The 27,962-nt window shown below is 39.5% G+C and overlaps 2 protein-coding genes across 3 annotated transcripts in view; one reads left to right on the plus strand and one right to left on the minus strand.

Annotated features, from left to right (window-relative positions):
• The window catches only part of LOC140951723 (4-hydroxyphenylpyruvate dioxygenase-like), a 122,653-nt gene that overhangs the window by 28,755 nt on the left and 65,936 nt on the right, over positions 1-27,962 (plus strand). The gene's annotated exons all lie outside the window — the stretch shown is intronic.
• Positions 1-27,962, minus strand: part of LOC140952884 (uncharacterized) — a 37,079-nt gene that overhangs the window by 6,000 nt on the left and 3,117 nt on the right. Inside the window, exons 3-24 of one of the 2 annotated variants that reach the window (XM_073402336.1) lie at positions 26,355-26,469; positions 25,417-25,487; positions 24,543-24,987; positions 24,066-24,111; positions 23,142-23,290; positions 21,674-21,787; positions 21,309-21,371; positions 20,451-20,503; positions 20,252-20,318; positions 18,952-19,037; positions 18,431-18,517; positions 18,251-18,335; positions 17,173-17,263; positions 16,421-16,508; positions 15,188-15,242; positions 14,716-14,817; positions 13,071-13,132; positions 11,797-11,948; positions 7,470-7,523; positions 6,436-6,578; positions 3,021-4,206; positions 531-680 (exon numbers count right to left, since the gene is read on the minus strand). In XM_073402336.1, coding sequence (XP_073258437.1) covers positions 531-680; positions 3,021-4,206; positions 6,436-6,578; positions 7,470-7,523; positions 11,797-11,948; positions 13,071-13,132; positions 14,716-14,817; positions 15,188-15,242; positions 16,421-16,508; positions 17,173-17,263; positions 18,251-18,335; positions 18,431-18,517; positions 18,952-19,037; positions 20,252-20,318; positions 20,451-20,503; positions 21,309-21,371; positions 21,674-21,787; positions 23,142-23,290; positions 24,066-24,111; positions 24,543-24,987; positions 25,417-25,487; positions 26,355-26,469 — 3,464 coding nt within the window. Of the gene's footprint in view, positions 1-530; positions 681-3,020; positions 4,207-6,435; positions 6,579-7,469; positions 7,524-11,796; positions 11,949-13,070; positions 13,133-14,715; positions 14,818-15,187; positions 15,243-16,420; positions 16,509-17,172; positions 17,264-18,250; positions 18,336-18,430; positions 18,518-18,951; positions 19,038-20,251; positions 20,319-20,450; positions 20,504-21,308; positions 21,372-21,673; positions 21,788-23,141; positions 23,303-24,065; positions 24,112-24,542; positions 24,988-25,416; positions 25,488-26,354; positions 26,470-27,962 lie in introns of those variants that run through there. The other variant, XM_073402335.1, reaches the window with a different exon arrangement.

Consider the following 27,962-nt stretch of genomic DNA (forward strand, 5'->3'; position numbering starts at 1 on the left):
ATATCTTCATTTCAATTTGTATTTCCGCAGTTCACATTATCATCATCATCCTAGTTTCACTCCTTTCACGGGTTAAGATGAACTCAACAAATTGGCCTGCTCGCAATACATGAGTCTTCATAGCTCGGTTGGTAGAGCACCGCAGCGCTAACGCAGAGGCCATGGGTTCGAATCCCGTTGAAGTTTTTCAGGTTAATTTGCTACTTCTTAAATTGCAATTACCACTGCGACGATCATAGCCTCATTTGAAATAGGTGAACTCCTTTCTTATATAAATGACCTCGTTTGTCCCAATAAATTTGCATAGATGCTGGCCACTTAAGTGAAAAACGCTCTATCAGCATGAAAACCGACAAAAGTCTGGCCTAGAATAATGGCTTTCATTAATAAGAAGAGAAATTTATCCAAAATATAATATAAAGAAGCAACTGAATACACTTCTTTTTCATTTTTTTAAAACAAGTCTTGAACCAATTTGCCACATAATTGCGTTCTTCACCATTTTCTACTTTTCATTTTCTTTAGCTTACCATTTCCTGCAGACGCTAGTCTCCTTAACATGCTTGACGCTTGATTCCCGTCTGCCGTCTCAAGTCGTGGATAGCCTTCCACTATTTTCTTCTGCTCATCACCATCAATAACAATAACATCCGTAGGCTTCTTATGTATTTCTGGGCTGACTGTGAAGTGAATATGGACACAGTCAAAACAAATCAGTGAAGATAAGAATGATAGTTGTTTATATATAAATATAATTCCGTTATTTACCCTCGGCAGTATTTATAGCACTAATGCTAGTGGGGCTGAGCAAATGCCTGAAACAAATAATTCAAGTTGAACTTCACAGGGTTAAGAATCCCAACTGGCCGGAGGCAAACCAGCTGGCTATTTACAAGCATGGCCAAGGATTTGAACTTGGGACTACCGTGAACAAATCCAGCTAGCGGTCAGAGCAGCGTGCAAAAAAAGTAGTGTCCGATATCCCGGGGCAACTGGATTTTGCTATCGGGCCAGTGAATTAAGTTCTTAACTTGAACTTTGTTCTTAACTTTTTTTTTGAGGAATTCAAATTATAGAAGAACTGTGAAATCAATTCTGCTCATCAAAATCTTTTTGGGGCTAGTTGAAATGACGTTTGGGCTAGTTCATGCTAGCTTCAGCTTGCCCGAATGGCAAGCTTTAATCAAAGGCTCCTAGGAACGAGCTCATGGATAAATTGAGCATGGGTGCTAAGTGCCACTGCTTTTGAATTTCGTGACTGAGTTTCGTTATTATTGACAACCGAATGTTGAAGATTATCACTACTGTATTCCTAGTAACTATAAGACTTTTGAAACCTTCCGTTTTGAAATTCATTCGTTTTAAACTGCTTGGGCACTGTAACATATTCACTTTCTCCTTAGTTTTTTTATATATATATTTCATGACTTTCCCTGTGTGTTGGTTGCTTGACAGATCATGTTTACATTTCTTTAGCATTTGATTTTTTAACATCTGCTTTTTGGCATACAGAGTCGGTTCTTTAAAAAGTATTTCGTCAGCATTTTTCCGGTAACTTTTTAGCATCTCTCTAGCACTCACGCTTTAAAGGGAGCTATTGTAGATCCTTGCCCGAAGCTGTAGGTGTTCTGACCTTAGGAATTGAAACCCAACATAGTCGAAGTATCCGATTGCATGTGCACCTGAATATTCTAGAAACTTATTATCATCGCAGCATTTCTGCTTAACTCAAAGATCACTTTAAGCTTATTAACGCTTTTAAGTTGTAAAATAATTTGCTTTCTCATGTGAATGTCAACGTCGCTTTACAATTCGAGGACCGTTTTTTGAAGCTAAGGCTCTTTGGCTCATTCGCTTTTCGCTGAACGAAATCCCATCGTCAGGCTTTAATAGCTCTTTCACACTCATGTCGATCGCATCTTCTCCCGTATCAGGTAATATCGGGAACAATTGTGAACAATTTGTCCAAATATACACTGAACAGTGATCCACGCTCCATTATTTCAACGTCCTTTTAACAATTCCAAGTCCATTTCTCGCAGATGATATTGTTAGTGTTGCTTAGAATATTACCATTTATACAAAACCCATCTTCGGCTGGCTACTCTTTTGCGTCTCGAATATGACAAACATGTGCATAAAAGGCACTTGGAACAAAAGTAATACTAAGTGAGGGAGGTAACAGTAAAGTGTTTAATTTGACTTTAATGCATAAATTAATGAGAATCGAGTGAGTGAGTGAGTGAGTGAGTATAGTACAGTATAGTATAGTATAGTATATCTTTATTGCGCCTTACTCTCCAAAGGGAGGCATCGGTCTAGTTACAATAAAGGTTTTTTCAACTACAACAAATTTAAAAAGAAAGAAATATGAGTGAGTGAGTGACCGAGTGCCATTCGAGTGCCTCCGAAAGCCCATGGCATGACTACGTCATCCATGAGCTAAAAATGACTTTCTTTGCACCCTGGGTCAGAGCGGGACTTAAACTCGGGGCCTCCGAATTGCAAGTTCGGAGCTCTAACCACTCGGCCACGCTGCCTCCAGACCGGCCAAGATTGTAAAGTAATCGACTAGAAATGGGTAACAAGTGCTGCTAAAGTGATGAGTCAATACTTAAGTGACACATTGAATGAAACAAGTGTTAATATTTATTATTGAAAACTGAAGCAAACTGGTCAATCAGCAACTGGTACTGAGTATTTAACAGTAACATGGCACACGGAAGTTTTACGACTTTTATGTCAATAAGAAAAGAATGCTTGTGATTCTTACGCCCCGGACCAAGCTAAAGCAGGTGTCGTTTTAAACACAGAACCATGGTTGTAAGGTGTGTCTTCAAGGCCCGTAACATGACATAGCATATCAACACGGCGTTGCCATGTTGGAACAATGTTGTAACTATTCGAAGCAATGTTGCAACAATGTTGCAACGCTGTGTTGCGCTAAAAATCGTCGTTGCGAATCGTCTCGTGTAACATCACCTTTAAACAGTTCTACAAGCACAAACTAATAACCATACCTCTTCGCACGTCTTCCGTTTTCATGATAATCCTACTGACTGGTTCACCTCGCAGATTCCCAGGATATGAACTCAAAGGCAGTGGCTTGTGTGAGGAAGGATGGCCTACAGTTCCTTCTTTGAGGAATGTCACTTGGCTGTGAGGCTTATCCTGAGGAGTTACAATAACGGGAGAATGGCTACGCGGACGACTTCTGTGACCATGTGCGGGACCAGACGAGGTGAATAAAATGGAGCTTGCTGAATGTGGTCCACCAGTTTTAGAAATGCCAGGATGCTGTGTCAGAGTGTGTGGAACTCCCGGTTGCGGTATCGGAGGATGCGATGTTCCAGGATGTGAGGTACTGCCTTGAGATGATCCTAGATTCGATGAAGTAACATGGGAAGTCTCTGGATTGGAGGTCACTGCATAAGAAAATCCAGGAAGTGGTACCTCTTTAGAAGAAAGAACAATATTTGACGAAGAATGATGAGATGTGGTAGAGTGTGGGAGCTGCTTGAGTACCGAAGATCCTTCAAAAAGAGACTGCGAATCTGAATTCGAGTGCGCTGGATGCGAGGAAACCAAAGGTCCGTGTCTTGGATGAGATGAATCCACAGCTCTCGGATATACTAGCCCAGTGTGTATGGATTCCGGATGAAGGGTTCGTGACGAATGTTGCGTGTCCTGTTTCATGGATTCTATAAGCAAAGGCTGGTAAAACCCTTGCCCTTGGTGTGTAGTTCCCACATTTGGTGACGCTCTTCCAATAGAAGCAATCACTCCCGGAGTAGGCATAAAAAGAGTGGAACTTGAGCTGGATAGCGGCAGTCGAGGAGATTGAGAACGGACTATTCTCGAACCTCCCAGTTGCAGATTGGACATAGAGGACGTCGTAGATGTAGTCGGTACATTTGCTGGAGATGCTACTGAGTTAGCAGTTGTCCCAGATGTAGAATCTCTGGAGTTGATAGCTGGAACATTGCTGGTAACAACACTGTTTGATTTGGCGTTACTTTGATTTGGATGAGAAGTGTCTGATTGTTGCGCTTCTGGGCCTAACTTTGGCGTTGGCTCCTGCTTATCTTCAGCACTGGGAACATCTTTTTGTTGTGGTTGCTGTTGCTGTTGCTGTGGTGGATTATGATGTTGTCGCTGTTGATGTTGTTCCCGCTGCTGCTTTTGCTGTTGCTGGGCACGCTGAATCTAGATGAAAACAAAATTTTAACTCTCCGCTATCAGTGGATAACTCAGAATGGAATTTTAGAAAGGAGAAACAAAACTGGACCGAGTTGACTTTTGCAAAGACTTCTGGGACTGTGTCTTTGTAAGAGATTTTTCCCTAGTAACAGTGTTACTAGGGAAACGGAAAAAAATTGGCCAATAGCTGAATGGCGCGTCCCCAGTAACGATCCCAGAAAAAATTGCGGGACTCATTTCGGCTCCAGTTTCCTTCTCGTTTCTAAAGAGGCGAATACTTAAATTATCATATTTCCTCGAATAATCGCCCCTCTTTGACAGAAATATTTAACTGGAAATAATCGCCTCCCTCTAATAATCGCCCCCCCTCCCGCCCCTCTCGCTATCTTCTCTTCCTTTTATCCTCTCCCTGTCAAGTTGAAGTGCAATGTGATCCAGCAAAACTGATCAGTAACGATTCAAGCCATGGAAACTAATCAAGGAACTGAATTTAAAACACTTAAAAAGGGCACGACTTCCGGTAAGCAATATCTGAAATAATCGCCTTCCCTCGAATAATCGCCCCATTTTTGTGCGAGAAATGAAATAATCGCCTCCGGCTATTATTCGATGAAATACGGTACTTCCTGTTAAGTACAATATTTGTAATTGCACACGACTTCATGTTTGAGAAAATTGCTTGCCCTTAGCTGAGGATTAGGGCCAGGAGACACTTCATGATGACCATCATAAGGATCTGAACATGAATCTCATTAACTTGCAAATTTAAACGAAACAGCTCTCCGGGCCCGGTTGATAACCGGGATGTTTAAGGGTCTGTTTACATGGAGGTGAGGGACCCCAGGTAGGTGAGGTAACCAGTGGCAGGTCACCCCACCTATCATGTAAATGGATCAAATTAAAATGAGAGATTTTACGGACAGGCGGGTTACCCCACCTAAGCGGGTTACCTGACCTACCTGGGGTCCCCTAGCCTGTGTACAGACGTCCCTCCTCCTTCTTCAAAAAATCTCCCGATTTTTTTCTGAGGGAGGGGGACGTCTGTACACAGGCTAGCCCTACGAAACGGGTCCAAGGGATTCAAGAATAGGAAGAGGAAGTTAGTCTTTTCTCCCGTTCGGTGCTCTTAGTCGTTAACGTCATACTGTAGGGGTTAACACTTTAAGCCCTAATATCCACATACAAATTCTCCAAACTGATCTCCATACATTTCCTTAAAGACTTCGTTGAGAGAACTGGATTAAAGATCAGAGCATTTTCTTGTTAATGACCATTTTATCAATTCTCATAACAATTCCTCTTGATTATGTACTGATATGGTTAGGAGAAAATTGATATTGGTCACTCTTGGGACTTAAAGGATGAAACAAGCTGATCAATTTAGGTTTCTGGGAAACTGCCCACCTACCCCTCCCCTAAGCTAACCTAACATTAACACTTACTTCTCACTTAGGACTAAATGATGGCTTAGGGGAGGGGTAGGTGGGCAGTTTCCCAGAAACCTAAATGGATCCACAAAAGCTTTCAAACTTGTATCAGACAGATGCGTTCCATCAAATCAAACACCAAACTTCCGGGTTGCCATTCACGACATTGGGGACATTAGCGTTCTTGTTGCTTAACTTCGCAAATAATACAGTCGACTCCCGATAACCCGAACCTTCAAGGGAAATAGAAAAAAGTTCGAGTTATCGGGAACTCGAAGAAAATAGCTTGGAGTAACGAAAAAAACAGTTTTTACTGCACAGTGAACATTTTAATCACATTTAATTGTAGAAATATCAAGTGAAAATTGAAAGATACTTCTAAATCAGAACGTAAAATAACAAAACGTTAGCCTAAATAGAGCATGCGTTTTACTGTTTCGAGAAGTAAAGCTGTTTTACGTTAGATTTGTGACAAACAACATTAACCTCCACTAGTAAACTATACTCCTACCACACGTCAATGGGAAATTCAAAATTCAATTTTCCCAGACCTTTTAAGGACTTAAAACATGGTTCGAGTTATCGAGGGTAAAATTATATAGAAATGATCTGAGGGGAAACAAAAACTACTTCGAGTTAGCGGGAGGTTCGAGTTATCGAGGGTAAAATTACAGTAAATGTACGACGGAAATCTAGGGGAAATCGATTTTGGTTCGAGTTAGCGCCAGGTTCGAGTTCGCGATGATTCGAGTTATCGGTAGTCAGCTGTATGTCTCAATTACGGGTAACAAAAGATTAAAATAGTTACCTTTGTTTTGTCATATTCCGCTATAAGATCTTCCAAGCGCAGTTTTTTCTTGTAATTGAAATAGAAGTTCTTGCACTGTGCACCAGTCTTCGTCACCACTCTTCTAGCTATGGCTTCCCAATCACGACCACACTCCCTCAACCCTGGAAAGAATTAATTTATTTCAATGAATGCAATTTATCAATGCAAGTTCAATAATTTATGCATTTCATCAATGGAACTACATTATCATTTCAGTTTTTAAAAGGGCTACTTCACTCACGCTATTTGCTGTATTTCTAAAAAGCTAAACATTTTTTTCGCATCAATTGAATTCCAAAAATAATGGCCCAGTTTTGTTATTTAAGACTTAAGGATGGCAAGGATGTATTTGGATTGAAACTTGAAAACGCTGGGCCAACATTTTCAAGTTTTAAAGTTATGAATTCATGAAAATCAAATATTTGAACTGCGGAGTGAAGAATTATGTGAGGGAAGATCATCGCAGTTATCTACGCAACTTTTGCAGTTGCGAAGAGAAAGCCTGAAAAACAAAAATTCAGGCTCGTACAGGATTCGAACCCTTGACCTCAGCGATACAGGTGCAGCGCCCTACCAATTAAGCTAACAAGCCAACTGGGAGCAGGTCGTTGAATTGGTTCGTTATAAACCCGTGAAATTTTTAAGTTTTAACGCTAAGCCTGCAAAAATCACCAAAACATTATTATGGACAGTGCTTCCCGACGAAATTTGTTTGATATCTTCTCCATAACTCTACAAGAGCAAGTAATGAAGCACAGAATTGACCTAAAACAGCAATATCCTTCTAACACAGCCCCTTTACAGCAAACAGCCCAAAAGTGAGACCTCCTTTAATTAATTCACATTCTTTCATGCAGACATTAACCAATCAGATGTCGAGGAAAGTTTAAAGCTGGCTTCTGATTGGATTAAATCTGCACGAAAGAATGTGAATAAATCAAAAGCGGTCTCACTTCTGGGCCCCTTTAAGGACTGCCTTTTTTGTTACAAATGTCGCAAAAATACAACTTTACCTTGAAGAGCTATTTCTATCTCCTTTTCACTCCAACGGGAAGTCTCTACATGATCTTTAAAAACAACAGCAAAAACAAATAAGAAATAAAATAATGGGTCTGAGTAGTTTCCGAGGTAGCTGTCAGTTTGGGGGATACTGTGAGTAGTCACGCGCAAGGGGCACGCGAGAGCGAGGGGCGAAGAAAATTCTTTCCTTCGCACAGCGCGGCTATGCCGTTGAGGGTTGTCCAATACTCACAAATAGACTCCATTGGTGTTAGTGGTGATAAGAAGGGTCTCCATTGGTACCAATGGTTCTATTGGCACCAATGGGAAAGCACCCTATTCCAATGGTTCTATTGGTGCCTATGAATCTCATTAAGGGGACTTAGATTATTTTCTCATGTGGTGTGGCTGGGTACAGGGCAATTCCAATGGTCCATTGGTACCAATGGTACGATTGGTACCAATGGAAAAGCACCGTATTCCAATGGTTCTATTGGTGTCTATGCATCTCATTAAGGGGACTTAGATTATTTTGTCATGTGGTCTGGCTGGGTACAGGGCAATTCCAATGGTCCATTGGTACCAATGGTACGATTGGTACCAATGGAAAAGCACCGTATTCCAATGGTTCTATTGGTGCCTATGCATCTCATTAAGGGGACTTAGATTATTTTCTCATGTGGTGTGGCTGGGTACAGGGCAATTCCAATGGTCCATTGGTACCAATGGTACGATTGGTACCAATGGAAAAGCACCGTATTCCAATGGTTCTATTGGTGCCTATGCATGTCATCCTGGGCCCCATCGCAAGCTACAGCCGAGAAAAGAGCACGGCAAATCCAATTTGTCAACGACAACGTTGACAGTAAAAGACATCAATAGTTTTACTACGACCTTGATTATAGCAAACTGTTGTACCTCAATGGGTTACCACGACAAACCCCACGTCAACAGTGAAAAGTGACTTCAGTCACTTGAATATAAAACGGCTGTTTTAGGAGCCACCAAATACAATACAAAGTCATAACCAACAGCATGATATAACCATCCTTTTCGGAAACTCTTCATTGAAAACTTGTTTTGGTTTAAACACTTCCATGTAGATAATGACATTGCGCTAAGTAATTTCAGAAGTTAATTTCACAGTGAATTGAGTACAGTTGTTAAAACCTGTTGCCTCAATACCACTTTTCTAGTTTCGCGCCTTTCCGCGTTGTTTCGGGTTCTTTTAAACAAGTAAGAATTACCAAAAAATAGTGCTTGTGTACAGGAAAGAAGACATTCATATGTCATGTTGTTGTTTGCTCGTGAATCACAATAAACAGAACGAACACGAGAGTGACGCGTTACCTTTCAATTTTATAATGTTCGTACGATGTTTGTTATACTCGCAGCACCTTGGGATATTATTAGCGCTAGATATATACTTTGTGTGAAAGCGAACTTGTTTTGCGTCGTTGGCCTATAGAACGAGGAATATTCATAATAATTATTAGCGCGTTTTTACTTGGTGTAAAAGGCAACTTGTTTTGCGTGGTTGGCTTATAGAACGAGGAATATTCATAATAATTATAGTGCGCTTTTACTTGGTGTAAAAGCGAACTTGTCATTGCGTGGTTGGCTTATAGAACGAGGAATATTCATAAATAATTATTAGCGCGTTTTTACTTGGTGTAATTGTCATTGCGTGGTTGGCTTATAGAACGAGGAATATTCATAATAATTATTAGCGCGTTTCTACTTGGTGTAAAAGCGAACTTGTTTTGCGGGGTTGGCTTAAAGAACGAGGAATATTCATAATAATTATAGTGCGCTTTTACTTGGTGTAAAAGCGAACTTGTCATTGCGTGGTTGGCTTATAGAACGAGGAATATTCATAATAATTATTAGCGCGTTTTTACTTGGTGTAATTGTCATTGCGTGGTTGGCTTATAGAACGAGGAATATTCATAATAATTATTAGCACGTTTCTACTTGGTGTAAAAGCGAACTTGTTTTGCACCAATAGAACCATTGGAATGGCATCATTTTCCATTGGTACCAATCGTACCAATGGTACCAATGGACCATTGGAATTGCCCTGTACCCAGCCAGGTCACATGGGAAAATAATCAAAGTCCCCTTAATGAGATGCATATTCACCAACAGAACCATTGGAATGACACCCTTTTCTATTGGTACCATTGGTACCAATGGACCATCAGTTTGACGAATCTCATCCGTTTGTGTATATTGGACATGTGTGATGCCGTTCGCTCGCAAGTTGTCTCGCCGCTCGCTTCGCTTAGTTCCGAGTATTTTAAGTAAAGCTTTAAAAAGCCAACTGGCGGGCTTGAATGAAAGGAACGGTCTACAAAATTAATTACGAGCAGCTAAGTATAATGGAGAGCCAAGAAGTGTAAGATAGCTTTCTTAGTATCTTTAGAAAAATCAGCTTGAAAAGGATTAGCTGTGCTTTTCCACTTCGAGCTCACTCTTTTCATTCTGATTTACTCGAAAAAATTCTCATTAGATAATTTATTAACCAAAGGATTATTGATTCTCCTGAGTTTTTACTTTCATGAAGTATTAGCGCAGCTAATTCTTCGTTTTGTGCGTGGACGCGGCACGTGCATGCCGGACGGGAGAGCTGTCGTGTGAGTGTTGGTTAAAGAAGTGACTTCTTTTTGGGGATATTGCTACCTGAACAGTCATTGTATAAGAAAAAGTATTACTTTAATGTTTATGAGTTCCTCGAGAGATGAATTCACGCCTTCGTTGCAAAAAGAGTGACAGATGTTTCTGTGGGTTTCCGGTCAACACGTTGGTGCCCATCCTGATGGGAACCAACATGACATCTCCATACAAAGCTCTATAAATTTGGGCAAACCATTTCTCCAAATACTTCGCATATGCTCAACTGTATTGACCTGATTCTTGACGAGGGTTTTTGCATATTTAACTCTCTTGATTTCCCAGAATCTGAACTTTATCTATTGAACAGCTGGAGTTCGGTCCTTTCGATTGGAACTTAAGCAGTGATAATGAAACGACTTTGTATCGAAACAACTGTAAACCGAACGGTTTAGAGCTTAATTTTTGATGGCGTGACAATGAAAACCAGCAACAGTAGAAAACATTGGACTTAGCAGCGTAGCTACTTGTTGAAACTAACTTTTCAAAGGCGAAAAATATTCCAGATCAGCATAAGAGACTGATAGAGCGCGCGCCCGTCCACCGCCCCCCTCCCGCCAACTAATTTAACGTTATCACTAACTTTTCTCTGAAGGAAAAAGGTTGGATTAAGGGAGGGGTAGGTAAGCGGATCCCCAGAATCTTATGCACCTATCAATGTAAACCCCGTGGGGGGGGGGGGGGGGGAGTGCGGGCAAGGGGTGGGGATTTGACAAATTTTAAAATTTTTCGATCAAATTCCCCAGGGTGGGAAACGAAAGGTCAATCAAAAGTGTCAAAAAAGCCCCCACCCCAGGGGAAAAAATCTAAACAAACAGTGCTATAATAATATATAAAACGAATAAAAGAACATTTCAAACACGTTGTTACTACTTTTATTTACGGTTAACGGAAGCTCCATTAAATTACTTGTTGTAATTAAGTATTTTCTCTCTCCACTAGCATCTCTTATCTTGAACAACAAATTACTCCAGGAAGATTGACAGTGCTATATAATATTAATAAAACTTAAAATGCTTTATAACATCTGCTCAACATGTCGGAACAGGTCGGATCAGCGACCCATAAAAAATCCTCTGACTTTCATGGTGGAATTCGATTTCGATCGAGTTTTACAATCAGATGGGAACTTGAAGATAAAAACTTTCTCAAAATAGACATTATCTGTTTAGATGACAGTTTAAAGTATCGGATTATGGCGATTAAAACAAATGAAAACTTCATACCTTTCTCCAACAGCGTGACTTTCAGGAAGCCTCGAGGGACGGACTTGGTAACTGCTTCTGAATTGATACCAGGCTTCTGTCGGTCAAAGTCAAATGTCCCGACCCCGGGGTCGCTTCGCACGATCAAAAGCCCGATATCGGGGATAGTCCCAGGCATCAAATCCCCTCCCCTTGCCCGCACTCTCCCCCCCCCCCCCCCCAAGGGATTTACATTGATAGGTGCATTATACTGATCCTTAATATTTTTTTATGGTAGCTTTGTTTGTCTGGGAAACTACTCAACTACCCCTCTCCTAAAGAAACGTTAACCCTAACTTCTCGCTGCGGGCAAAACAATGGGTTAAGAGAGGGGTAGGTGGGCATATTCCCAGGATCTTATACTGATACTTAAAACAAGAAAAAAAACAAAAAAAAAACAAGCAATATGTATGCAGCATCACACCTGGTCTCTTGGCTGGTGGTGTAGGTGTGGCCACTTGAGGGGTGGTTACAGGGGGTGGGGGGTTGTCCTCATTTTCCTCACTCTCCTCTGCTGAGTCTGTCATTTCTTCTAAATCCTCGTCTCCCTCGGAACCTCCCCGATCACCTTTAGCACTGTAATAAACAATAAGCAACAATATTATAATGAGACAGAAACGTCTAACTATTTCCTCTACTAGCCTGCTATGAGACCTCTATTACTTTGTTGTACAGTGGAACCCCGCTATAACGAAGGCCCCGTTATAACGGAAAAACATCTGAAAGCCCGGCAGGATTCCAGTAAAATATGTCGAAACGCATCCCGCTATAACGAATAGATTTTGACGGTCCCAACGCACAATTTACCTCGCTGTAACGAATATTTTAACCGGTCGCTCGCAACAGTCGGTAAAAAAGACAGATTTGAGTAGAAATCACAGCTTGCTTTAATTGAAAGTGATTTTCAATTTGATGTCTTGATTATCAGCGATTTACACTCACAGTTTACATTGAGTATACAACAAATAAAAATGATGTTTTCTGCGAGCAGTATTGAATTTTTGGTAATTGTTATTTATTAGATTAACCCGCTATAACGAATATTTTTGCTTTTAACCAGATAATTCCAGCCTCGTCCCCAGGGGGCTTTTCCCTGGCTTTGGAGGTGGGTCACTTACTGTAAGTAAATGAAATGAGAAAAATGGCCACTTCTCCCGATGATGTTTTCTATACCTGCCCGGATCAATCGTCCCGCGCCATCAGAATGTTTTCACTCGTACAACAGTTCTTAGAATATATTAAGTGATGTTACACGAGACCATTTGCAAGGACGATTTTTATAAAGGCAACAGTGTAGGACCAATGTTGTAACAGGAAACAATGTTGCAGCAATGTCGTAACGCTGTGTTCCGCTGAATATCGTGGTTGCCAATCGTCTCGTGTAATATTGGCTTTGGCCACCATGTTAGACAACGAGAGGCTAACGAGGTTGGACGTCTTTGTTCTAAGTCTCGACAAAACCGTCTCCTTCCGTATTACTTGTTAGCCTGCGAGAAAGCTCCACATTTCCGGCGAACGAAGCGAACGAGAGAATGCGAGAACGAGCGGCGAAGCAGCGAGAGGAGGAGGAAAACTTCCTTTCCCCACATCTCGCTCCCACGTCTCCTTTCGCGTGCCACACACGCGTGACATCTCGCGACTCCCCTGAATGGAAACCTTGCTCGCAGGCTAAGTTACTTGTCACTTCATAATTATTACCTGCTTTCTGAGGCACCCGCTCTTATCTTGTTTGAGGGAGCACCTTCACGCCCAGCTGCAAACTGTATAGAAAAACACAGCAGGTGTTTAAAGGCTGCATTCTGTGTAGAATTCTAACCAATAGGCCACTTCCGAGTTCCAAAAACCCTCACTTTCAAAATGAGGCTAGGTGCACAACCTTTCTTGTGAGAATGAGTTTTATTTGCATGAGAATGAAAAATGATTTTCATATCAAAGGCTGAGCACCTACCCTCGTTTTGAAACAGAGGCCCGGGGGAACTCGGAAATGGCTTATTAATTTGGTTTGCCTCGTAACTGTTAATTACCATGCTGACTAAAAACATTTCTTATACCCCAGCAGTGTAAAGTGCGGTAAAATGTATTTGGTAAAACAATAATAAACAAGAAGTGAACAGTCATCTATTGCTTCTTTAATTAGTTACTTATTCTACGTTTAGATTTCTGCTATTTTTCAACGATTTATAATACTGAAGATGTAGGTTGGAACATACGAAAGGTCAAGTTAAAGTTTTAATTCTTTCCAGAAATGCGTTTATATATCCTTATGTTAATCATCGCAGTTTACTTTTTGTTTATTCTCAAGTACACATTGTATAGCATAATAGACAGCAGTACCATTAACCACTCTCTTTACTATACGTGGTACTCATTTTCTGTCTCCTAATTGGCTAAGAGCCTTTATAACATAGGTAGAAAATTCGCCTAATCAAATTCAATAGCGCGAGCGTGCTTCATATTCCTATTGAGCACGCTGATGACGTCAATAAACTATTAGTAATTCCTCGAGTTGTTGTGAGCTTAGCAATCCTGAGTCTCCTGAGTGCATCCATAACTCAGCAATAGACAATGAAGCGTTTACCATGTGTTTTATAAGGAAATTTAAGAGGAAACGTTTGAATTTGTTAAACGATAGTAAGGAAAAGAGTTGAGTGTTGTTGTTGTTGTTGTCATCTCCGCGAGCTGTGCGGGCTATGGCGTGAGATCATTCTTTGCAAAGTTGTTTTCTCTCAATAACAATTTTCCGGCACCTAAATATGGATTTTACAATCATTTTAGAGTACACTTTCTCTCAGTTTCAGGATAAAAACATACGATTAACTGTGAGGAAAAAAATATATATAGTCACGTAAACATTGACGCGTATTGCTTTGAGCGCGCCCTACAATAATAAAATTTTAAGTTAACTGGTGAGTGCAACTCTTACGCCTCTTTCGTGCTCTCCAAACTTTCCGCGTGCTCAATATCTCGACATACGCACAGCTGCAGCATGAACTAAGTGTCAAATAGTTAATTTTGGAAATCAGCACAACCTACAGATTATCTGCTAGAAGATGACTGCTATCAGTTATCTGGTACCAGATAACTAACTTAGTTGTTAAATGCACAGTTTCGTCTACATGTCTGTAAATGGATTTCATCCACAATTTCAAACGATACAAAAAATCAACTCCAAAAACTGAACCAAAGCAAGCACAGCTTTCATTTGAAAATTTGAAGGATAGAAGAACCTTATACAGTGTAAAAATTCATTTGCAGATTATAACTTTGAGTGGAGAGGTCCACACAAGATTCGTTCCTAGTTTGTTCTAACCACCAATATTAAGTAGAATTAAGTGGAACTTACTTGATCCCGGCGTCTTTTCTTCAAGTTAAGTCTTCGGGACAGCTGTTTGTAATGTTCCTTCTTTTTGGTCTGATAGTAAAACAGGATACAGTCTGCCACACTCTGGAAAGGACAGCCACAAAGAAACATTCTTTAGTGTCTCTCCGGTAATTATTTCAGGTATTACAATTTTTATTATACTACAGACTTTGGTAAACACCGTGTGAATGCCACGGCTGAGTTGACTGAATATGGTAAAACAAAAACTGGCCAATCATAACAAGTACTTTTGGTTAAATGAACCAATTAGAACTAAGAGAAATTACATGTAGTCAGCAACAAGCGCGGGAAAACGCGTCGAGTTCGGGATTTTTAGATCTCTTTACAAGGGACAGTGGAAGGACTGTTTCTCCAAATTCAGCCTGCTTAGACACCTCAATATTACGGCCAAATAAGATAGCCAGGTACACGTTTGTAAAGATCATTTACTTACTTTGCCGGGAAGAAACGATGAGATCAGATCAAAGTCTTTTGGGTTGTGGATAAACCTACAAGTAAATAATTATCATAAGCGAAATCAACTAAAAAAATTCAAACAAAAAGACACTACAGGTAGACTATTACAGTATGCCCTGTAAATAAAAAAGATCTGCTTTCCCCTCAAACTGCCAATTCAGCTCTGCAGGTCAAAGTCTGATTCAGCTTTTCCTGGAGCCATTTGACCACAATTTTAGCCAAGACAGCCCCATTAAAATTCAAAAGGCTATTCCAGCCCAAGCTGGGGCTTATTTCAGCCCTTGGGTCCAAATCAGCCCTAGGTAACTTAGCCTGTTCTAGGCTCTTAGATAGTGGGGGAAGACGCGAAAGAAAAAGGCACGCGAAAAGTTGGCGGGGCGGGAAAAAGAAAAAGGAAAGCTCTCCCCAGTTTCCTCCCGTTTTATTTTCGTGTTTGCGCTTTCTTAATTCAGCGGACAAGACTATCTTGGAGCTGGAACAGGCTATAGGTAACTGGACTGTGTTGGCGCTAATCAAGGCAGCTAAATTACACCCAAAAACTAGGACTGCATTTTACTCACAGAAACGGCCCCATTTTTAGGGCTAAAACAGATCTTTTTTATTTACAATGTAGTTACCACCCTTGAGTTAAGGCAGGCAAAGAGTTAAATTATTTTAAAAAAATTAATAATTCCATTCCAATAAAGGAGGCCCTAACTCACCTATGAGGTGAAACCTAATTGTAAAGCCGATTTTAATGTAGTAATTCACTCATTTGTCCCTCAAGCTATGCCTTCTAGTCTACTCTACATACTATGGTGAAAACGTCTTTCCTCTCTATACCCTTGTCTGCGAGCAGAGGTTTCTGTCTTACATGGCTTTTAGCATTTACGAAGTCGTTCGCGTGGCTTGTCAGTCGCGTAGACGGTTTGTTTTCTCCTGGGGCGTGTACAACAAACCAACTACGCGACTGACAAGCGACACGAACGACTTCGTAAATGCTAAAAGACATACGAGAGAGAAACCTCTGGTCGCAGGACATCCTCGGAGACCCTGGGGCAGATAGTAGGGGCGAGGGAAAGTCTAAGTTTTCTTTGCGCCATTTTTTTCCCGCTCGTTAGACTTTCCCTCGCCCCCTCTATCTGCCCCTGTGTCTCCGAGGATGCTTGCAGGGTATTCTTTCAACTTCCTAACAAGCAACAGTGGTCACCCTACTAAATATATATCTTACTTGTCTTTAAATATCTGCCTTTCTTTCTCTGTCCATATGTTTCTGTGCTTTCTTTCATTGAGAGTTGCTAGTGGATCCCGTATGAGGCCTGTAAAAAGACAACAATGTTTTACAGTAAGTTCTAGAACGCGGAATAAACGTTGATTTTTCAGCACGGTATTAAGTAAACTTTTAGAATATGGTAACCTGTGAAAAAAGGACGCCTAGTCGCAGGTTAAGATAGTGGCCGAAAATGCCCAGAGAGGGGGAGGGTACGCCCTATAGTGGCCTATACGGGAAGGGTCCACCCAAAAGGGGTACCTTTTTCAGGCTGCAGGTATATGAAAGGGTAGGGATTTTACTGTTTAAAGTATATGAAAGGGGAGGGAAATCCGTAATTTTGTGTCATTTTGGCCTGTAAAACGACCTAAAAGGGCTGAGAGAGGCGTATTGGGTTATGAAAAGGACAAGACAACTTCCTGATTTAGTGATTTATTCATATAAAAAAAACCCGGTGCATTTGCAGAAGGTAAAAGGGATGCAGTGTTCTAACTAGGTATATGGAAGGGGCACCATGTGTCAATAGAAGCTATATGAAAGGAGAATCTTAACTGTCAAAAATGGTATATAAAAGGGTCAGGGGTTCGACCTCAAAGTATAGAGCTTCGTCGAGTACCCCCCCGGGCAAAAATTTCTCTCTCCTGCACAGTGCATAAAATGTCTAAACAGATTTAAGTTAGTAAAAGAATTTGATTCAACAAACTGAAGGATACCATTTCTGTTAATGAACTTCAATCTTCTTTCTTCCTTGTCTAACATGGGCGGTGGTTCAACAGCTAAAGTTCGCATGTGGCGTTCATTGGCCTAAATAAAATAAAAAACAAAAAACAAAAAACAAAAAAATTCAATACCGTACTTTATCTAATATATGCCCGAGGAGTTTATTTAATTTTGGGGGTCGGAGAGAGGGCATTTAATAGATAGAAGGCATTTATTTTCATTTTTGTAACAATCTCTACAAAACTTTCCTTTCGGCAAATGAAATAGAAGGGCGTTTATAAATAGAAGAATATCCAGTCCATCAATAAATTCATTCGTCTAGACCGTCTACAGATCGCTTTTTCAAATCCCAACATAGACGTCCTCGTTTAGAGTCATAGTTTAGTTGTCATAGTTACTCTATCCTTACCCGGTGCTTTGAACTCGACATTAAACAAGATTGAATGCGCAAAGCCTTGTTAGAGCGATTTTCGTATGACCTTGAAATGAAAACGTGCGAACAAAACAGAAACAACAAACGAACAGTAATACAGCTATTTGATTGGTTTATCGAACAGACACAAACGCGCGCGGATTTTACACAATTGGCCAATGCCTTCTCCATTTTAGGATTTTCTTTGGTTGGAAAACGAAAAGTCCATGTCTTGATCTTTTCATCCATTGGCTGATAAAAAAAATATCGAACACTTACTGAAACCATTTTTCAAGGTCATACGAAAATCGCTCTAATCAAGCAAGAAACTGAATAAATTGAATGATTTTGCGCTCTTATGCTAATTCCTAGTATTTTGGAGTAACTGTCATGGGAAGGGCGTGTAGAAGTCCTCGTTCACTGGATCATTGAGTTGTCATCGTTATTCTATCCTCCCTTTCAACTTGACATTGAACAAGAAGCAATACGCAAACCCTTGTTAATGAAGCAACAAACCGAGTAAATTGAATGATTTCGCTCTTTTTTACCATTTCCTAGTAACAACGTAACATCGCATTATTAGACAAGGACACTAGACAAGAGACGTTTATTTGATAGGGGAGACAATTAGATCATTTTCATTACCACCTTGTCCATACCTCTTGTTCATTAAGATTGTCAACAATCTCATTGAACTCAGCTTCACTTCTAGCTACTATACCCCAGTTACTTCTGGAACCCATCCTGCAAACAGAGTGACAAACAAATATCGCGTCGTTATACCTCTAAACCTTTACACTCAATGTTAACATAAGCACTTCAAAGACAAGGTGACTTACCGAGTGAATCTCTCAGTTTGCTCTCTCTGCTTTTTTATTTCAGGAAATACTTTCTCATAAAACTCTCGCAGCTTCGCTTCTTTTTGTCTGACAACAAAAAATAACAATGGTAAGAAGACAAAGAGTACACTTAATATAGAAACTAATGAGAGATGCATTTTATATCTAATCACCTATAAATTTCACCAAAATAATACACCTGATCGCCAGGGCCGGGTCGTTCAAAGCTGGGTTAAGATAACCCAGGGTTAGTGAGAGATGTGAATTCAGATATGAAAGCTTAAACAGAACATTCAGTTTAATCCTTTTTGTCTACAATTTGATTACTGTACGCTCTAAAAAGAATAGAGAAAATTATCCCAGAAAATGCTTTTGAACGAAAGAAAAAGAAACCCGGATTAAAATTTAACCCAGGGTTTGCGCTAAACGGCCTTTGAACAACTCGGCCCAGGCCTTTTTCCTTGCCCCTCTTTATTTCTCGGGGAAATGCTCAAGAGATGAGGTCGCAAAATAATACTTACTTCCTCTTAGGGTTGTTTTCATGTCGCTCTATTTTCTTGAGCCATGCTTGTTTTAAAGTCTTGTACTCTTTACATAATTGACGATTCTGAAATAAAACGTGCACAACATGTTTGTTTCTAGCCTGCGAAAAGAGCCATCATTCCTGGCTCTTGCTAGCAGCGAGGAGTGAGGAGAGACAGCTGTTTTCGCAGCCTAGTTTCCTTCGTCAAACTGCATATCAAAAGAGTAGAACGTGACATTAAGGCCTCGCCTACACAAATTCGGACACTCATGAAAAGTGGTTACTCGGATTCCAGTAGGCGGGCCCTTAAACTACTCAAGAGAGAGGTTTCAATAAGATGTGGTTTTGATGAGTAAATTCACTTGTCTCATGTGGATAGAAGGCCAATTCTTGTATTAATAGAAGAAAAAAAAAATACCAGATTCGTGTGGATGTGGTCTAAAATAAATTTTGTAGGCTTGTTTCAAGTGAAGTTGAAGTGTTTTGAACTCTCCCCTGAGAGGCTTTACAGTGATACACATGGCTGTCACTTTGAACCGCAGGCTGGGGATTTTCCTTGGCTACTATGAGTGTGAGCCGCGGCTACTTTCATAGGAAACAATAGGAAAATAGAACCAAAAGAACTTTCTATCTGTACAATTCTCCTCCTACTAATTACATATACCCAGCAACTTGAAATTTTAGCAACAGCCCTGATTACAATACAATGGTAAAAAAGGTTTTCAGATTTTTTATTGTTTTTCCCTGTTAACAATAATATAGCAATCTGCAGCCCAGTCAAATCGGTGGGTTTTTTTGTTTGTTTACAGATAGATGGGCCTATAACTGGAAGGCTTGTAGGTGAGAGGGAACATAAAAGCAGAACTTTACAGTACATTACAATAACAAAATCTAATTTAGTTTCAATTTTACAAGTGACTCAATAAGTTCGGTCTTTTGTTAACTTAGTATCTATGCAATGAACAACATTTTCTTTGAAAATAAAAATGATATTTTTCCATATTCACTGATCTGAATTATTATTTCCCTGAGAGATATCCTTGTACTGCACCGAGGGCTGCATAAAACCTATCCACGAAGAACAATACATCAAGTGAGATAGCCTGCGAGCAAGCTCTCCATTTGGGAAGTCACGAGAAGTCACATGAGAGCAGCACGCGAAAGGAGACACAAGTGTGTCTGGCATTCTCTCACGCATTCTCTCACAACTCACTTTGCTTGCCATAAATGGAAAGCTTGCTAGCAGGCATCAAGTGAGATGACAACATTTACCTATAGTTCTAGACATTGCAGATTACCTTAATCTCTTTGGCTTGTTTTCTCAACTGAAAATATTTCACCAACTTAGCCTTGACAGCTGGGGCTCTAAAAAACAACAGCACATCATTTTAAAAGTAAAAATCATGAACGCCATGATAAAAGCTGTCTTTTCAAGAATTAAAAAGCTATCATGAACATAAGATGATTACTCTAATGGTATTTCAGTTAGTCACTCACTTTCTCAGATTCTCATGGTAACATGGAAGATCAGAAGGCTGATTATACAATGGCTGCCATAGTGATAAAAAAAAACATTAGTTAGTACACATATTGATATTATGAATCTCAATATGCATCCTACATACAAAGCTGTGCTCTTTTGTTGCTTATTGTTCTATGGTAATCTACTTTTGACTGTAGGCAGTAAAGAAATTTCAGATTTGCACCAAACATACTAGCTGTAAGAGTTGTAGTGAGGAGTTGGAGTCATGTAAGTATTTTTCTTAGTGAAAAAAATGTAAGTTGACTGGGCATTTTTCAATCCTTGAAATTTAGATATGTAGTAAAACAAGCTGGGATACAGAAATTTTGTTCACAGATTCAATGATTTATGTACTATGAGAAAAATTAAAAAAGCAATCGTCACAAGCAGAGTGTTTTACACTTTTCCAAAGGAAGTCAGTCAAGCAACAGGCTCATTAATGGCCCTTAATTAACTGCAGACTTGTAAGTCCTGACAATATTCAATAATGATTTGAGAAACTGGGTCCCATCACTTCTAAGACTTACAGAGTTAACTTAATCAAGAGATGCACACTGAAGAGGGTAAGGAAGGGGGTGTGTATGTCCCCAGTCTGCATTTCCAAACCCATCGTTTTCGCGTATTGAGGAGGACCCCTTGTCCCTCTTGGTATTTTATTACTGACTTTTGCTTGCCCTCATCAAAGTTTCAATCCATCTTGTGTGGTTTGTCACTATTTCATTTGCCTTATGTCACCATTTAAAGGCCATATTGCTTGTCTAAATTTTACTCAATCAGCTAACAGGGCCTCTCCATAACAGCTAGGGTAGTTAAGCTCTTAATTGAGTTGATACCTTTCCACCAGGAAGAGGTACACCAAGTTTTGCTAATCTTGCTTGGGCTGCTTCAGCTTTTTTCTGCGTATGAAAGAGTGAGTTAAGTATCATAGTTAAATTTTGTCTTATATACCACTCTTTCTGGCCATGGTTTACCATCAAATATAAAAGAACTAGATTTTGTAAGTTCACATTCCAGACATATCTGTGCTATTGATACAAGTAAAGCAAAAGTGAAATCCAGTAGCCTCGGAGCTACAACTACAAGTGATCAAATCTAATGATGCATAGCTGTATAAATCAAATTTGGGAAACTTAGTGTTGAGGAGATAATTAATAAATGAGTTAAATGAATTAAATTATGCTGTGCATAGCAAACATACTCTGTTTTCTTCATAGATAATCTGCACAACACTTTTGGGCTTGACTTCTGGAGCAGGTATTTCTTCTTTTTTGGGTTCATCTTGTTGTTTGGAAGCTTCATCCTCAAGTTGTTTCTACAATATTGGGCAAATATTGGTATGACCATAATGGTGAATAAGCTTTTACATCTGTACGACACAGCTGCACTTGTACATCTACAGTGCACATGATAATATGTACACAAGTTTTAGAATACATTGAAATTAGAGAATGAAACCTTGAAGAAGAGCTACATGTATGAATGTGCAAAAAAGTATCCACAGAAAATCACTGGAAATGCAGTAGTTTTTTCTTCTGTGTGTCAGGCAATGCTTATTCCTGCTTAAAAGTGAAAAGTTTTGTGTCACAACACCAAGAATGGCTTCTTAAGGTTACTAGATACCTTAGGGATGTGTCACGTTCAAGTGTTGAAGCCCATTTGTTTAAACTGCAGATAACTAGAATCCTTTTTCAAATTAGACTGGCCACAGTTCGCTATTTTTGCCGTAAGATCATCAAGATTGAGCACTTACCATCACGGGTGGCCATCTTGGTTTCATATGTACCAAGTTTGGGATAAGTATCAAACTAATGTAAGAGCTTGATTTTGACAATCTTATACAGTGATTTTGTTACAAATGGTTATGGTGAGTCCCAGGACTCATTTTGTGAAAAATCATGAGTCCCAGTTGAAAAAAAAACAAGTCCAAAATTGAAAATACTTGGGCATTTATGTAACCAGACAGTTAAACTGAAGGCAGACTCCAAAACTCTTTACTACAGTATAATGAAATAATTATTAAAATATAGACCTTCCGTTTTAAAGCACAACAAAGGCTAACAGAAATATACATCGTCAAACAACACCCATAATAACTACCACAGAAATTACACAAACAGGATATTTCTACAAAAACACATGGATCAATCGATCAATCTTTGCATGCTATGAGACGCATGCCAAGATTTATTTTGCATCTTAAAGGATTTTTATGTGTCAGGGATGCAGGAAGCAGAGGTGACAAAATCACTGCCTATAGAAAAATAGGGCGCTATGAGCAGTCTAATATCAAATAGGCCACTTTCACAGGGTTGTCACTAAGATTTCAAGTTGGCGGGTAAATACATCAAGTCGGTGGGAAATGAAACAGCTAGGCACTTTCTTTTTCAGATTATCAAAATTATTCACAATTGGCTTTAAGGCTGAGGGGAATATTTAACAAAAGAAATGAATTTTTTGATCCCTGAATCTCAATGCGTTCTATTTACCCCTCGCCCTATTTGGTGCCAAGTATGAATTTTAATAATTTGAAACTGGCCGATTAAAGATTAATAAACAAGCCACCTTAATAAACCATCATTTTGTTTTTAAAAAAGTGCACTGTTGATTTTTTTTAATGATTTTTCAATATGAACTCACGCATGTTAAAAAGGATCCTGGTCTCTTACCTGCATTTTTTTAAGGTTGTTGATTTGTTGGTTGACCTGTGCAATCTCCCGGTCCACCTTCTCCATACCTTGTAAAAGTTCATCTTTAGACATCATATCTGATTGCTCATCTTTGACTTCTTTCTTACTTTCACCACCTTTTTCCATGCCTGATTCAGAAGCTAGAATGATTTATAATGGTAATAGGACTGAGTGGAGTTCAATTCAGACAATTGATTAAACAAAATCAGACAACTGCGTAGCTGAGGTCCAATTTGTTCATTCACAAGTATGATTACAGACTGAATTGGACAAGACATAGTTCTCTTTCCAAAGCTCTTTGAAAATGAAAACACAAAACTTTCCAATAATTTTTCGCTAGAAGTGAAAAAAAAAAATTCAAGTGCGGGCACGATGGCATGTATTGTCCAATTACTTAGGCAAGACACATACTGCCCTATTACAATTTCCCATTAATGTTGAAATCAGGGCTGCTGACAGCCAATCAGATTAGAGAATTTTGTTATGATTATGTTAATTATAAGATTCCCTACTATAGGTTAGGGCTAAGTGAGACAAGGGCCAATATTACAGTCAAACTCTAAAAGTAATGGCTTTCCTTGATAACAAACATGTATTCAACTTGAATGAAATAAAAATTTGTTTATGGCATCTGTCTCATACCACTAGCTTTAATGCTGTATAAATTAACACAGATTAGAGAGGGTGAATTGAGGAAATCTACAAATTTCTTGTACAAGTACAACTGTACTTATGTAATCTGTTTATAGACTAATTAAAAATAAACATAGTAAAACTGTTGCTCATTCATAATGACTAATGATAAACTGATTTTACAATAATTTGAACATTTTGCATTAACTGCGATGCAATCTTTACAACACATAACTTGTACAAATACAAATAACAGAGTCTTGTATTTACCTGGAGCAGAAGGAGATATGGCTTCCACTGTAGGACCAGAATATGACTCCTGTTCATTAAAATTTATAGCAGTAAGTCACCCCTATATTTGTTAATAAATGATGCCCCATCCTATTTGCACAAGCCATAAACTTTCAGTATCTTAAATTGACCTGTGCACAGGTTAAGATACATGCGTAAGTAATTTGTTTTTGGCTGCTTCTGCTAGAATGCTATGCATTTTCCTAGAAAGGCATTCCAAGTGGCTTAAAGTTACACTGTACACTAACAAATCAACATGCAGGGCTGTCATTAAGAGCCTGGGCCAGGGATTTTCCCCAGCTACTTTCATTGGAAAATAGAAGAAAAATAGAACCAAAAGAAATCCCTAGCTGTTTGATTCCTCGCCTACTGTACTTGATATATTTGCCCGGCAACTTGAAATCTTAGTGTCAACCCTGCAATATGACCTGTTTTCCACATACAGTGTAAACCTACCTTTCTCTGTCCTTCATGAGGTGAAAGTGAAGATATGAGAGTTGGCCTTCCTGTGCCATCTTTCAATTTACTTCCCAAAACAGGACCATATCCAGGTACAGACTGAGATGGTGTGGAACAAATTGTGAGTAACGGATGCTGCTTTGAAGCCAGAATGCCGTCATCTGATGATGACACTGATGGTACTTTAGACAAGGAAGTTGACTGTGATGTGACAATTAACAGAGGTTGAGTTGTTGCGGAGCTTGTTGATGAAGGAGGTGAAGCAGGTCGTGCCCTTGGTGACTGCTGTCGAGGTGAGAATCTTGGAGACACTCTACTGGCGTGGGGTGATATTGACGCACTTGTAGACTGTTGCTGAGAGGAATTCCCACTGCCTTCAGTTGAAGATTGTCGCTTTTTACTGTGAGACTCAGATCTTTCAAAATCTCTTCTACTTCCATCTCTACAGGGAAATAACGTAACCTTTGAAGAGCCTTGCTTTGATTTAAAATAATGGGTTATTGCCCATGGGCGCAGCGAATCTGTGCAGTGACAGAAATGGACTTGCATTCCAGAGGCCGCTAGTCTAAGTTCCGCCCTGACTGCTGCCTAGATTTGTCCTTGATAGTCCCAAGGTTCAAAGCCTTGCTCACGCTTGTAAAAAGATAGCTGGTTTGCCTTTGGTCAGTCGGGATTCTTAACCCTGTTATGTTTATTTGAATTATTTGTTTCAGTCATTTGCACAGCCCCACTGTATGTAGCCTTTGTGCTATAAGTAGGGCCAAGACTAGATAGGGAATTGTTACTTTTATTAAGTTTTATTATTGCATTTAATTCTCCCCACTAATAAAACAGCAAATGGAGTGTTATAAATATTTTCAACACAACTGACCTTTCATGAATCTTTAGATCTTTTTCAACACTAACTGAACTGAAGTCATTAAATTCACCCAATCCAACTTCCTGTAAACAAGAAAAAGAGATATTCATTAAAATATCCAGTGAGCGGATCTCAAATTACTGTAATTAATACACTTCCTTGTGGTCACCTACAGAGCATTTAATATGTACTCTCCACTTAAACTCGTTGCCAAAAACATTGCTGAGCTTGGGAACTGGTGCCTTATTGGGTGATTGGGAGTCTAGCCTATTCTGGTGCAGCAGGGAGGTAACCATGGCAACCCTGTGAACAGGAACTACCCCGGGAAGCAGCCACCAGCTGGCACTGTCACACTGAACAGGGTATCAGTGGAAAATATCTGGCAGACCATAACCCAAGATCCAGAAAAAAGAGGGCGGAAGGAAAGGGAAAGCAATCTGTCACGATTTGCAGCAAAAACAAGGCAAGTGTTCCACAAAAAAAGTAAACAAGGCAACTGTAATAACTACCATAAATTCTCTATTAACCAACCCCTCTCAAATAAGCCCCCTTCCTCTAATAGCCCCCCCCCCCGACCCTTTTCAGGGGAAGAAAGTTAATAAGCCCCCCTGCCCTCCTCTAATAATAATTATTATTCTTCACTAATAAATGATAGACTGTAAAAACTCAGTATGGATGGTTCTGATTTGATTCTGATTCTGATCCTTGCCTTCATGACCTCCAGCCTTCTTTTCCTTGAGCTTCTTCACTTCGTACTGTAGTTGTTTATGGAGAACTGATACCATTGTCTTTTCTAAATTAAATAAACTCCTAACCCCCATCTCAAATAAGCCCCCTGTCACTATTAAGCCCCCCTGTGGGCTTAATAGAGGATTTACAGTAATACACTCATCACTAAGGTATAACACCTATATTGCACATGTATGTATACTTGTAGAAAATACTCATACCTGATGTCTCACAAATGGAGGATCATAATAAGCTGGTCCATAAGGCGCCATTTCATCATCACTGCTGTGGCGCCTCTGTCTCTTGTAAGGTGGACCAACATAGTAACCATAAGATCTTTGGAAAAAATAAAATGGTAAGAAATTACATACTTGGACCTCTGTAGAGTTTTGCCAGTATTAACTAAATAGAATCAGGAATTTTTTGAGTGAACAAGTGATTATAGAAAGTTTGGTTTTGTAAATAAAATTAGGCTGTTTACTTTAACAATAGTTAGGCAGATATAAAAAAAGTGAAAATGATAACAGTCAGATAAAAGTGGTACATTAATAATACCTGTAAGACGACAAAAAAACAAAGAAATTTAAATAAAGCAACCATGATACAGCAGTCATGTAAATAAATCAGCTGTAGATGTTACACAGATGAGGTCAATACATTGATGTCAAGAAGTCAAACCAAAGTTTTCTGGTTGTTTAAGAGCAGGAAAAGGTGAATATAAAAAACTCCAAAGGAGTAAAAATCTCCAGAGCATCCCTGCCTTCTAAACAAACTATTGCAGCTGGTTCAAGTTTTGATTTTAACATAAAGTTGCTACTCACTCTGCATAATTTTCATCTGCTAAAGCTTTTACTTTATCCCTTTAAGTCCCAATATCCACATATAAATTCTCCATACTGATTTTCATACAAGTCCTTAAAGAATTAGTTGGGAGAGTTTGACAACAGATCAAAGCATTTTCCCTTCAGTGATCATTTTATTAACTCTCATAACCATTTCTCTTGGCAACATATGGATATTGTTAGGAGAAAACTGATGTTGGTCAGTATTGGGACTTGAGGGGTTAATGTTACCTTCATTGCCTGTCAAAGCATCAGGACTGTTGATCACTTCATGTCAGGGTACAAAGAAAGTCAGTTTTACAGCTTGCCATTCGGGTAAGCTGTAGCTAGCATGTGCTAGCCAAAATTCATTTCAACTAGCCCCAAAAACTCTTTGATGAGAAGAATTGATTACACAGTTCTTCTGTTATTTGAATTCCTCAAAAACCCTTTACAAGTACTTGCCCATCGGGCAAGTTAAGAACAGAACTCACTAGCCCAATTGCAAAATCCACTAGTCCCAGGCTATCAGACACTACTTTCTTTGCACACTGTATGTGTGTTACTCATTATGGCTCAATGAAGTGAAAATTGAAATGAACAAAAGGGGATGTTCCTTTTCCTCCCTCCACAATCTACCCCTGTCCCCTCTCTTCCCTACCCATTTCGACACCTGCCACACAGGCTACAAGGAAGAGTCTTACAATACATTTTGCACATCAAAACTTTTGCTGAAATCTGACAAACCAGTAACTGACAAAATATTTGGTCTATCCTTGACACAAAAAAGTGCTATCACTTAAAAAAAGGACATCAACCAGACACCGTAAACAAAGGTGATTTTTTGCAGTGTTATCGTATGTTTCCATACTCCAAAACAAAGATCAGGGGTTTCAATAAGTTAACATTAGTTCATTAAGGTGGGTAATTGAGGTGATTGGAATGGACACACCCCCTTCCCAAGAAGGGGGATCTAGCCAGGCATCCTACTTGGAATATTTTAAAGTT

This window comes from Porites lutea, chromosome 11 (assembly GCF_958299795.1).
Source record: "Porites lutea chromosome 11, jaPorLute2.1, whole genome shotgun sequence".
In the NCBI taxonomy this organism is placed as follows: domain Eukaryota; kingdom Metazoa; phylum Cnidaria; class Anthozoa; order Scleractinia; family Poritidae; genus Porites; species Porites lutea.